A 14,188-nucleotide genomic window follows, 5' to 3' on the forward strand; every position below is an offset into this window, starting at 1 on the left:
GAATGGATAGAGAGAAGAATAAAACTTACTGTTAAAGTTTGGATAGAATGGATAGAGGGAAGAATAAACTTCTTACTGTTAAAGTTTGGATAGAATGGATAGAGAGAAGAATAAACTTACTGTTAAAGTTTGGATAGAATAGATAGAGAGAAGAATAAACTTAATGTTAAAGTTTGGATAGAATGGATAGAGAGAAGAATAAACTTACTGTTAAAGTTTGGATAGAATGGATAGAGGGAAGATTAAACTAATTGTTAAAGTTTGGATAGAATGGATAGAGAGAAGTATAAACTTAACTGTTAAAGTTTGGATAGAATGGATAGAGGGAAGAATAAACTTACTGTTAAAGTTTGGATAGAATGGATAGAGGGAAGAATAAACTTACTGTACTGTTAAAGTTTGGATAGAATGGATAGAGAGAAGAATAAACTTACTGTTAAGTTTGGATAGAATGGATAGAGAGAAGAATAAACTTACTGTTAAAGTTTGGATAGAATGGATAGAGGGAAGAATAAACTTACTGTTAAAGTTTGGATAGAATGGATAGAGGAAGAATAAACTTACTGTTAAAGTTTGGATAGAATGGATAGAGGGAAGAATAAACTTACTGTACTGTTAAAGTTTGGATAGAATGGATAGAGAGAAGAATAAACTTACTGTTAAAGTTTGGATATAATGGATAGAGAGAAGAATAAACTTACTGTTAAAGTTTGGATAGAATGGATAGAGAGAAGAATAAACTTACTGTGTTAAAGTTTGGATAGAATGGATAGAGAGAAGAATAAACTTACTGTTAAAGTTTGGATAGAATGGATAGAGAGAAGAATAAACTTACTGTTAAAGTTTGGATAGAATGGATAGAGAGAAGAATAAACTTAACTGTTAAAGTTTGGATTAGAATGGATAGAGAGAAGAATAAACTTACTGTTAAAGTTGGATAGAATGGATAGAGAGAAGAATAAACTTACTGTTAAAGTTTGGATAGAATGGATAGAGAGAAGAATTAAACTTACTGTTAAAGTTTGGATAATAGAATGGATAGAGTTGGATGAATGACTAGGACGATTCTTACTGTTTAAAGTTTGAGATAGAATGGATAGAGGAGAAGAATAAAACTTACTGTTAAAGTTTGGATAGAATGGATAGAGGAGAAGAATAAACTTACTGTACTGTTAAAGTTTGGATAGAATGGATAGAGGGAAGAATATAAACTTACTGTTAAAGTTTGGATAGAATGGATAGAGAGAAGAATAAAACTTACTGTTAAAGTTTGGATAGAATGGATAGAGAGAAGAATAAACTTACTGAAGTTTGGATAGAATTGGATAGAGGGAAGAATTAAACTTACTGTACTGTTAAAGTTTGGATAGAATGGATAGAGAGAAGAATAAACTTACTGTTAAAGTTTGGATAGAATGGATAGAGAGAAGAATAAACTTACTGTTTAAGTTTGGATAGAATGGATAGAGAGAAGATTAAACTTACTGTTAAAGTTTGGATAGAATGGATAGAGAGAAGAATAAACTTACTGTTAAAGTTTGGATAGAATGGATAGAGAGAAGATAAACTTACTGTTAAAGTTTGGATAGAATGGATAGAGGAGAAGAATAAACTGTACTGTTAAAGTTTGGATAGAATGGATAGAGAGAAGAATAAACTTACTGTTAAAGTTTTGGATAGAATGGATAGAGGGAAGAATAAACTTACTGTTAAAGTTTGGATAGAATGGATAGAGAGAAGAATAAACTTACTGTTAAAGTTTGGATAGAATGGATAGAGAGAAGAATAAACTTACTGTTAAAGTTTGGATAGAATGGATAGAGGGAAGAATAAACTTACTGTTAAAGTTTGGATAGAATGGATAGAGAGAAGAATAAACTTACTGTACTGTTAAAGTTTGGATAGAATGGATAGAGGAAGAATAAACTTACTGTTAAAGTTTGGATAGAAATGGATAGAGAGAAGAATATAAACTTACTGTTAAAGTTTTGGATAGAATGGATAGAGGGAAGAATAAACTTATGTTAAAGTTTGGATAGAATGGATAGAGAGAAGAATAAACTTACTGTTAAAGTTTGGATAGAATGGATAGAGAGAAGAATAAAAAACTTACTGTTAAAGTTATGGATAGAATGGATAGAGAGAAGAATAAACTTACTGTTAAAGTGTTTGGATAGAATGGATAGGAGGAAGAATAAACTTACTGTTAAAGTTTGGATAGAATGGATAGAGAGAAGAATAAACTTACTGTTAAAGATTGGATAGAATGGATTTAAGAGAAGAATAAACTTACTGTACTGTTAAAGTTTGGATAGAATGGATAGAGAGAAGAATAAACTTACTGTTTAAAGTTTGGATAGAATGGATAGAGAGAAGATTAAACTTTACTGTTAAAGTTTGGATAGAATGGATAGAGGAAGAATTAAACTTACTGTACTGTTAAAGTTTGGATAGAATGGATAGAGAGAAGAATAAACTTACTTACTGTTAAAGTTTGGATAGAATGGATAGAGGGAAGAAGTAAACTTACTGTACTGTTAAAGTTAGGATAGAATGGATAGGAGAGGAAGAATAAACTTACTGTACTGTTTAAAGTTTGGATAGAATGGATAGAGGGAAGATTAAACTTACTGTTAAAGTTTGGATAGAATGGATAGAGAAGAATAAACTTACTGTACTGTTAAAGTTTGGATAGAATCGATGAGAGAAGAATAAACTTACTGTTAAAGTTGGATAGAATGGATAGAGGGAAGATTACTAAATAAAGTTTTGATATATGATTAGGAAGATTAAACTAATGTTTAAGTTTGGATAGAATGGATAGAGAGAAGATTAAACTTACTGTTAAAGTTTAGGATAGAATGGATAGAGAGAAGAGATTAAACTTACTGTTAAAGTTTGGATAGAATGGATAGAGAGAAGAATAAACTTACTGTTAAAGTTTGGATAGAATGGATAGAGGGAAGATTAAACTTACTGTTAAAGTTTGGATAGAATGGATAGAGAGAAGAATAAACTTACTGTTAAAGTTTGGATAGAATGGATAGAGAGAAGAATAAACTTACTGTTAAAGTTGGATAGAATGGATAGAGAGAAGAATAAACTTACTGTTAAAGTTAGGATAGAATGGATAGAGGGAAGATTAAACTTACTGTTAAAGTTTGGATAGAATGGATAGAGAGAAGAATAACTTACTGTACTGTTAAAGTTTGGATAGAATGGATAGAGAGAAGAATAAACTTACTGTTAAAGTTTGGATAGAATGGATAGAGGGGAAGAATAAACTTACTGTTAAAGTTTGGATAGAATGGATAGAGGTGAAGAATAAACTTACTGTACTGTTAAAGTTTGGATAGAATGGATAGAGAGAAGAATAAACTTATTGTTAAAGTTTGGATAGAATGGATAGAGGGAAGAATAAAACTTACTGTTAAAGTTTGGATAGAATGGATAGAGGGAAGACTAAACTTACTGTTAAAGTTTGGATAGAATGGATAGAGAGAAGAATAAAATAATTGTTAAAGTTTGGAGAGGAAGAATAAACTGGATAGAGGGAAGAATTAAACTTACTGTTAAAGTTTGGATAGAATGGATAGAGAGAAGAATAAACTTACTGTTAAAGTTTGGATAGAATGGATAGAGGGAAGAATAAACTTACTGTTAAAGTTTTGGATAGAATGGATAGAGGGAAGAATAAACTTACTGTTAAAGTTTGGATAGAATAGAATAAACTTATGGTTTGGATAGAATGGATAGAGGGAAAATAAACTTACTGTTGTTAAAGTTGGATAGAATGGATAGAGAGAAGAATAAACTTACTGTTAAAGTTTGGATAGAATGGTATAGAGAGAAGAATAAATTACTTACTGTTAAAGTTTGGATAGAATGGATAGAGAGAAGAATAAACTTACTGTTAAAGTTTTGGATAGAATGGATAGAGGGAAGAATAAACTTACTGTTAAAGTTTGGATAGAATGGATAGAGGGAAGATTAAACTTACTGTTAAAGTTTGGATAGAATGGATAGAGGAAGAAGATAAATAAACTTACTGTTAAAGTTTGGATAGAATGGATAGAGAGAAGAATAAACTTACTGTTAAAGTTTGGATAGAATGGATAGAGAGAAGAATAAACTTACTGTTAAAGTTTGGATAGAATGGATAGAGGGAAGAATAAACTTACTGTTAAAGTTTGGATAGAATGGATAGAGGGAAGAATAAACTTACTGTTAAAGTTTTGGATAGAATGGATAGAGAGAAGAATAAACTTACTGTTAAAGTTTGGATAGAATGGATAGAGAGAAGAATAAACTTACTGTACTGTTTAAAGTTTGGATAGAATGGATAGAGAGAAGAATAAACTTACTGTACTGTTTAAATGGTTTGGAGAAGAATAAACTTACTGGTACTGTTAAAGTTTGGAAGAATGAGAAAATAAACTTTACTGTTAAAGTTTGGATAGAATGGATAGAGAGGAAGAATAAACTTACTGTTAAAGTTTGGATAGAATGGATAGAGGGAAGAATAAACTTACTGTTAAAGTTTGGATAGAATGGATAGAGAGAAGAAATAAACTTACTGTACCTGTTAAAGTTTGGATAGAATGGATAGAGAGAAGAATAAACTTACTGTTAAAGTTTGGATAGAATGGATAGAGAGAAGAATAAACTTACTGTTAAAGTTTGGATAGAATGGATAGAGAGAAGAATAAACTTACTGTTAAAGTTTGGATAGAATAGATAGAGAGAAGAATAAACTTAATGTTAAAGTTTGGATAGAATGGATAGAGAGAAGAATAAACTTAATGTTAAATTTTGGATAAGATGGATAGAGGGAAGAATAAAATTAAACTTACCGATGTTTTAAAGATGCTCCACCGCTGAAAATACGGTAGTATTTTTAGCTCACCTGGTCAAACGGCTGTTGAGCTTATGTCATGGCGCGGCGTCTGTCAACATTTCTTTTAAATCGCTACTGGTGATAGAGTTCTGCATGGATTGTAACCAAATTTGACTACAATCATCTTTGGATGAAGGGGAACAGAACTTGTATAAATTTTGGCTCTGACCCCCTTGGGGCAGGAGGGGCGGGGCGCAATTAGGGAAATAGAGGTAAATCCTATAAAATGCTTCCTGTTCTAGAGTTCTGCATGGATTATGACCAAATTTGGCCACAAACATCCTTGGGAGAAGGGGAACAGAACTTGTATAAATTTTGGTTTTGACCCCTCGGGGCAAGAGGGGCGGGCCCAATAGGGGAAATACATGTAGAGGTAAATCCTATAAAATACTTCTTGTCCTAGAGTTCTGCATGGATTGTGACCAAATTTGGTCACAAATATCCTTGGGGGAAGGGGAACAGAACTGGGGGCAGGAGGGATGGGGCCCAATAGCATATTCAGATTCCTTCAGAAAAGAAACAAGGAACCTGTATTCAGAACATTACTTGACATTACAAACCAGGTGAGCGATACAGACCCTCTGGGCCTCTTGTTTCTCTATAAAGTGGAATGTCACTTTAGAATTTGCATTTAAATATGCTCCAACACTGACAAATGTCATTTTATCTCTATCAATAACAGATGCCAGACAATTGAGTGTTTTTCTTCAGTTACAAAAGTTACTTACTTAAAATTTACACCATTACCACCATTGAAAAGTTTGAGCTTCTAATTTTACTTCAAAAATTCTGTGGCACAATGTTCAATATGGAATGAATTACTGATTGTGCATGCACCAAAAGTAAAGCAAATTATTTTATATTATATTTTGTGTTAATTATATAGACACAAATATATATATATGATTTAACACCAATTATTATTTCAATGATGAGTATCATTTATGCTCCCTAATCGGTGGAGCAATTTTTAACTTTTATGTTAATTGTTAGTGTTTCAGATTTGTTACAATGTGGCAAACTTTATTGAGATAAAATCAAATTAACCTTGGATTAAGGGTGTTTATAGGATGTTGTATCTATGTATATACATTGCAATAAGATATTTTGTAAATTTTCTAACATCTTTTTTCCTTATATTAAAGCTTCATAAGATTAACAATAATGAGTATATTGGAGTTATTTCTGTGTTATATGAATCTTTTTTTGGGCAATGATGGATTAGGGCTATTTGTATGTTAATGTGTGGCCATTACCGGGTAATTGTCTGTGTCGGAGGGGGTTGGAGTTCAGAGGTCGGAGGTTGAGGCTGTATCAGTATACTGTACTGTAGAGATGATTAAGGAGGCATCTGTTCCTGTCAGCAGTTAACAGTGAAATAATGGAGAGATGACATAAATCTCCAGTTGTTTAGGAACTGTATCCTAGCTGTGTCCCTCAGATCTGGTGGGCCTGCTGGCCATGACCTACAAGGTGGTACTACTACCGGGATCTACAAAAACAAATACTATGCCTGGATCTGTAATAAAAATGACTTATAGTAGGTGTTCAGTTGGTGTATGAACCACTATATTTACAAAAAAGTTTAACTCAAATAGTCTTCATACTGCACTCTAGCAAAAGATGTCCTATCATTGTAATAATGATAATGATAAAAAATAAACAATAAAACCTTGATGCCTTGTAGTCCTCACCTGTGTATAAAGACCACCTGCTTGGTACTATAAAGACCAGAGGTCAAAAATGGTCAGTTTCAAAACAATTTTACCTGTGTATATATAGTGACCACCTGGTCATTAATTTTTATAGACAGGTTTGAATTTCTTGCTGTTTTTTTTTTAGATAATTAAATATCAAAGGTTTCACAGATATAGTTTTTAAAGATCTATTTATTTAATTTTGTTACCCAGAGATAAGTTTAAAATCATATTCTGGTATATATGTGTGTCATTTCCAAGGACATTTTATACACAAATATTACTGGGCTGCAGCTGGTCTGAGATCAGGAGATAAAATCTGGTGTACTAACCTATTTATCTACAGAGAAAACAACATCAGACATGCTGTTACCAAAACTAGAGAATTTTACTTCCCACTGAAATTATTTATATTTGAAAATTTGATGATTAAATTAACATGGATATTTAAGTTCCTTAATTTATATACAAATAAACCTGTCTATAATGACCATCCAGGGACAGAGAAAAAATGTATTTATTGCCAGGTAGTCTTTAATTCACAGGTTGAATGGTTTTAAAATTGGTCATTTAATGGGATCCTAAAAAGTGGTCATGTTAAGCAGGTGGTTTTTATACAGAGGTAGTTGCTCAAGCAGAATTTACTGTATATAGTATATCCATATGATAAGTATATATATATGCATATACTATTATAAAACTATCATATATGGTTAACACTGGTATAGTAATTAATATGACATGTATGTCTTAGGCATGTAAAATTTGATATCAGGTGTTCATTGTTTTGATTTTCCTAATTATATGATCACTATATTACATTGATATCATATTATTTTGAAGAAATTGGATTGTTTTACGCATTTGATCCATGGGGAGTCTGTATTTAAGTTGCCATGCCTATTTCCTTAGTGTATCCAGTTATTGTAGGAAACTTTTACTCAGCTAGATACAGTACATGAGCTTATCCATGAAGAAGCTGTCAGATTGAATTGTGTAAAAAGCATGTGGTGAGAGTTATGTCACATTGCGGAGAGAGTTAGAGGGCTGCTATTGTCATTACTCGGGTTGTTAACTGGCTCAGGATATTATTAGCCTCTGTACCAGTCTCTCCATGTAAACAGCAGCCCAGGCCAGCTAGATACACTTCTAGAGGAAAACTTTAACAATTCAGTCTGGATATATAGTTGTTGATGTGTGAGATAGATGTGGGATGAGAAATAGTTATTTCAGTGATCACTTTCTAACAGTGCATTGTGTATGAATTGAATATGTTGCCATTGTTTGCTGGTTACAGATTCCATGAAACCAATAGTTTTATACCCTGAATCATTTTTTATTTCTACGTTGTGGAAGCTTATAAGTTCTCAATGGATGTGTTTCTTGACAGTGGTCAACCAAAAAATTGGACAAATATGTTTCCATTCTTCGGACACGATCCTACAGGCTGAGAGCTGGTTAACGAATGTATTTTAACATTGTGGTATATCACAATGGGATGACACTGATGTTACAGCTGAATAATTGTTAGGATTTCAATCTGACGAATATCATTGAAGAATTTAGATAAAGACAAGTAGAGACAAGTAAAAAAATATATATATTAAAACAATAACATCACAACATTATGTATACCTGTAGCTCTCTGGTTTCCAAAAGATTTCATTTCTTATTTTTTCTGTCGCTATTGAGCTGTTTTATCAGACTTGCGTGGACATTACCTAAAGGTCCATCTCTAACATTCGGAAGATTGTACTTGTCCGGACTTCGAGCCTATGGTGATCAAAAATGGCACAAATGTGTTCTGTTCATGGAAATGGCTATAGAAGACTATCATTTCTATAAAGAGACGATAATCAATTGTCAATTGAAATGTAAAAAAGAAGTCAACAGATACACTGATGACAGAAAATTCTCTGTTGTTGACATGCAGGATTTCTCGATTCAGCTTCGTCTGATAGAAAGGACGTGTATACATACCTGTAGGAAGGAGATTTTTGAACACAGACCTGATACTCCAGTTTCTGAAGAAAACTGGAAAGATTTTGAAAGTGGGAAACCATACAACTATTTACATTATTGTTATTACAAGGTAAATATATGGCCGATATTTCAGAACTGTATACTAGATGTAGCTGCTATTGTGTGTTAATTATGGTTAACCATATCATTACTTGTAACTAACTCAGAACACCAGTGTTAACAAGTGTTACATTAACAGCTTCCTGATGTTGGGAGATCATCATTATGTTTAGAAAACAGTTATTCAACATCAGTGTCATGGTTTAACATTCCTGTATATGCTGGTGTGAATAGAACTACCGGTGATACACATGGACTTGGTCGATATACATGGGCTTGGTCATGTTTGCTTAAATTATATAGTTGGGAGTAGTCAATTGTTTTGCAATAGAATGACCTTGACCTAGGTTTAAAACCTATTATAGAACCATTAATGCAATTAAGTTGAAACAAGTTTGACCAGAGGCTTATATATAATTATTATTAATTGATATTGGGCATTTGTTATCATGTTTGGACACGGAAGATCATCAAATTATATTATATTTATCTGACTAGGAAGCGGAACAATGTTTGTCCTTGACCTTTTTTCAATGTTTAATAATAAGCTGAAAATCATGCATTACATTGATAACTGCAAATCAAATAGCATGACCTAAGAGGGATTTAGAAACTAATTTAAGTCTTTTGGAAATTTCCAAGGTAACATGTTAGTGTTCAGTTGGCTTTTGATGATCAGGAGTCCACTGACTGCCTTGATGTAGTTGAATGTTTAATTGCTTACTTACCATATGCTCAAAATAAATGACCCCGAGATCAAAGGAATAATTTTATTAACTGGTCTCAAGCAAATTTTTACACAATAAAGTCAAACACAGTTACTCAAAGATGGTACAGTCCCCAGACTGTACTTCAAATGAGTTTTGGCTAAAATAGTACAGCATTTACTGTTTGCTTTCACTATAACAAAAAACCTAGCTCTGGATCATGTGTTTGAAACCCATGCATGTTAACGTTGGGCGGCTGTCATTTTATGGTCATGAGTCAGGTGTTTTTCATAGTTTTCAAAACCAAAAAGAAAAACAACCTAAAACTTGGATAGATTTTTAACGATAGCGATGATATGATGACAGGTTTTGACATGTTGTGATTGATTATCGTATAACTCAGCCTACAGGTGTGAGATCTGGCTTGTTAAATTTAATGTTAGTATACCGACAAACATGGTACCCATCATGTAGGTACTTGGTGTACAGCCTTATGTTTCTGAGTTTGAAAGATTTTGTAAAAGCGCTAGCTAGGTAGCTTATAACCTGTCAGCATTATTTTACAAGTGTTCATAAATCAGTTGCATTTGTTATATAATGATTGGCAAAATTCCATTTGGCTGCTCTTTTGTTAACATCTGATGAACTATAAAACTAGCGATGAAGAGATTTCAGCTTGATCATATACATGTATAGGATACAGAAATAGTAAGGATTTGATTTTCAGTAAGTTCATCATTTATGTTGTAAGATTGAATTCACATTCACATCAAAGTTATAGTAAAGTCAATACACTTTACTAGTTTAGTATCTGATATTCCTTTATAAGTGGGAAGGGGGTATCATAGGTTGATGAATGTTGTAAATGTCTCAACATTCTACCACTTAGCTCTCAATCTCTGGATTATAAGTTTGAGTCCCATGTGGGGCAGTCGGGTACTGACTGCATGTCAATATTTTTCTCTGTGTACTCTGGTTTTTCTCCACCTACAAACCTTTGTTATTAATGGGTTGTTGAACCAAATAAACATTGGTATATAAAGCTCTTTACTCCTTATAACAGTTTAATTTAAAGGCTCACTACCTTTACGAAACGGCTTTTAGTTTCTAAAATGGGAAAGTAAAACGAGATCGATATTTTTGTATAGTCACTAAAGTTATTAACTTACCGTTAATACTACACGTGTCATCACATTCTGAACAATTTGATTAAAATAAATAAATAAAATGTTAATTTTCATAACGCGGGTCGTCTTATGTTTCCCGCCGTCGTCCTAAATACCGCGCGGTAGTTGACTATCACTGCGCCAGACGGCAAAACAGCGAAATAACTCTCCACTGTTATCAAACATTACGCAGGAAATCTTGCATATGTTTGGTGTTGTAACCTCATCTTAGGCCATTGGTATATATTTTCTGATGTTATTAATGTTTTTAAGAAACCTTTATTTTTTCCTCCGGAAAGGTAGTGGGCCTATAAGTGTTAAACTCAGATTGAAGTTTTACTAGATGTAAATGTGTTTGTTGATATATACAGAGCAGTGATTGTGGTCTACAGACCTGGTATAGTGATGACAACCTACTCAGAACTTGAAGTCTGTGGGTGAAGTACATCAAGTCTGTAGGCAGGGTCCTCACTAGACATAGTGGTGATCCATCCTCCTTCATACTTACATCATGTAAAGTTGATAAAATATTCTGAATAGTAAAAATATTATATGAATGAAAACTTCTTTCAAATGTCGATTATAAGCACTTTTATAACAACAATCTAAAGAGATACCCAACATGATCTTACATTGTAAAGTAAGGTTCCATCGGTAGTTATAGGAAATGACTATCACTGGACATTTAAAAGTTTAGATGTAAAGGAAAACCTGCTGTACCAGAGTTTGTCTGTGAGAAGGAAATCAGAGGAAAACAGAATGCTGTTTATTTGTGCAGATCAAGTAAGTTGGGAGTATGTGTAAACTATTATCTATAAATAGGTTAAGTGATTACACAGATGTTATGGAATGCTGCAGTTTATAGATACAAAATAGAAAGTCGGGCACACGGCTGTATCAGGGAAATGGTTATATTAACCGCCATGTTATGTAAACAATTAAGCCTCTTACAATTCCAGTGAGAGATAGTGTAGAAGTATAATTCCTCTAAACAATATACTATTATAAAGATACATCTTTATACAATGCTGAAACATTTGAATAGCTGATAGTATTCAATTAACAAATCACTTTTTTTTCTCAGTAGTTTGGTGTGTTTTGTCCTTTTGTCTTTATGAAGTATATCTCTTTTTCAAAACTCTTCTTTATGGTATCTTTTGTCTACAGTCATGTATCTGCGGTCTCTATATCTGACCATTTTGAATTTGTTAGTCAAAGTTCGATTTTAATTAAACACAATTCCACAAAGGTTATATATAGTCAACAGGATATAAAGTAAAAACCTGCCTAAGTGACCACCCTTGTATAAAGATCACCTGCATAATAAGACAACATTTCTAAGGTCTCAAATGACCAATTTTAACACAATTCAGGAGTCGGAGGATGCCACCTCAGCAGTCTTTCTTCCTGTTGTATATATTTACTTGTTTTATATATATCCTACAGATCGGTTGATGGTGGATGCCACGTCGGCGACCTACACTTTTTTACCTGTTGTAGATATATACTTATTTTATCCTACAGATCGGTTGGATGGTAGATGTCGCGTCAGCGATCTACACTTTCTACCTGTTGTATATATATACTTGTTTTATCCTACAGATTGGTCGGATGGTGGATGCGACCTCAGCTGCCTACACTTTCTTCCTGAAGAACCCAGACCATGAGGATACTGTCAACAATATTCAGTCATACCGCCGGCAGTATAAAGTTAAAGATGAGGAAATCATTGATATGGAGCGCAAACAGTATAAGGTAAAAAAAAACATGGAAAATATTAATCAATAATAAGATAACATGGTACCAAGCTGGGCAAATTAAAATTAGTGACCTTGTTCATTAGTGAAGGTCATTGTTGATTTCAATTTGTTTAATCATTTGAAGAAGTTCTTGACCAGGATCAAGACCCAATGTTGACATGTCTAAGCTTAAGTTGAAGGCCAAAAGGCTTACAGCCTGACTCTGGTTTACTTTCAATGTCATAGCAGTGGCACTTATGTTACTCTCATTAGAAATTTTAAAAATCAGATTTACTAATAAGATTTGTTCTCAGACATTTGCTTTGAAGTAAAAAGTGATTTAGATAATCAGATAATCCATGTCTGTTTTAGGTGTACCGCGGTGAGGGGGAGAAGGCCTATAATACAGGAGACTGGGACAAGGTCATCGAACACTTCGAGAGGGCACTCCAGGAATATTACCTGGAACACGAACGTTGCTGTGCCGACTGTGAGGGACAGTTTGAACACGAGAGAGATCCTGACTTAATACACGCTGTGGCAGGTATGAAAAAACTGATGTATAAAATATGTTTATCAATCAATGAAGTTTATCTTTATCTATTTTTGTCAAAAGTTTGATTTTTCTACAAAACTGGTAACGTGGAATACATTACTGTCACCTACCGGTAATCCAAGAAGTCACCTCAGGTTTGATTCTCAGATCTGATGTTTGTACATGGCACTCCTATTTCCACGGCTAGAAAACTTTACTTAGGGACAAATAGGTTGAGAGTTTGAATGGTAACAATACTAAAGATGTAGGGTTCTGAAAATAATGCATTTTTTATCAAATAAACATTAACTTTTTTTTTTACTTTCTCCATGCAGATCACTATATCTGTGTAGTAAAGTGCCAGGTAGACTGTGCTGACAATCGACAATCTCATGGTGTTATAACTAATGTCTGTTACAGATCACTATATCTCTGTACTAAAGTGCCAGGTAGACTGTGCTGACAATCTCATGGTGTTATAACTAATGTCTGTTACAGATCACTATATCTCTGTACTAAAGTGCCAGGTAGACTGTGCTGACAATCTCATGGTGTTATAACTAATGTCTGTTACAGATCACTATATCTCTGTACTAAAGTGCCAGGTAGACAGTGCTGACAATCTCATGGTGTTATAACTAATGTCTGTTACAGATCACTATATCTCTGTACTAAAGTGCCAGGTAGACTGTGCTGACAATCTCATGGTGTTATAACTAATGTCTGTTACAGATCACTATATCTCTGTACTAAAGTGCCAGGTAGACTGTGCTGACAATCTCATGGTGTTATAACTAATGTCTGTTACAGATCACTATATCTCTGTACTAAAGTGCCAGGTAGACTGTGCTGACAATCTCATGGTGTTATAACTAATGTCTGTTACAGATCACTATAACTCTGAACTAAAGTGCAAGGTAGACTGTGCTGACAATCCAGTGTTATAACTAATGTCTGTTAAGATCACTATACTCTGTACTAAGGCCAGGTAGACTGTGCTGACAATCTCACCGTGTTATAACTAATGTCTGTTATAGATCACTATATCTCTGTACTAAAGTGCCAGGTAGACTGTGCTGACAATCTCATGGTGTTATAACTAATGTCTGTTACAGATCACTATATCTCTGTACTAAAGTGCCAGGTAGACTGTGCTGACAATCTCATGGTGTTATAACTAATGTCTGTTACAGATCACTATATCTCTGTACTAAAGTGCCAGGTAGACTGTGCTGACAATCTCATGGTGTTATAACTTATGTCTGTTACAGATCACTATATCTCTGTACTAAAGTGCCAGGTAGATGTGCTGACAATCTCACTGTGTTATAACTAATGTCTGTTACAGATCACTATATCTCTGTA

At 33.4% G+C, this 14,188-nt stretch overlaps 1 protein-coding gene across 4 annotated transcripts in view; it reads left to right on the forward strand.

Moving 5' to 3' along the window:
* Positions 1-14,188, forward strand: part of LOC138329630 (prolyl 3-hydroxylase 1-like) — a 46,000-nt gene that overhangs the window by 8,323 nt on the left and 23,489 nt on the right. For 3 of the 4 annotated variants that reach the window (XM_069276730.1, XM_069276733.1, XM_069276731.1), the window contains exons 2-3: positions 12,152-12,304; positions 12,661-12,832. In XM_069276730.1, coding sequence (XP_069132831.1) covers positions 12,152-12,304; positions 12,661-12,832 — 325 coding nt within the window. Of the gene's footprint in view, positions 1-7,647; positions 8,687-12,151; positions 12,305-12,660; positions 12,833-14,188 lie in introns of those variants that run through there. The other variant, XM_069276732.1, reaches the window with a different exon arrangement.

Source organism: Argopecten irradians, chromosome 8 (genome assembly GCF_041381155.1).
Source record: "Argopecten irradians isolate NY chromosome 8, Ai_NY, whole genome shotgun sequence".
Classification (NCBI taxonomy): Eukaryota; Metazoa; Mollusca; class Bivalvia; order Pectinida; family Pectinidae; genus Argopecten; species Argopecten irradians.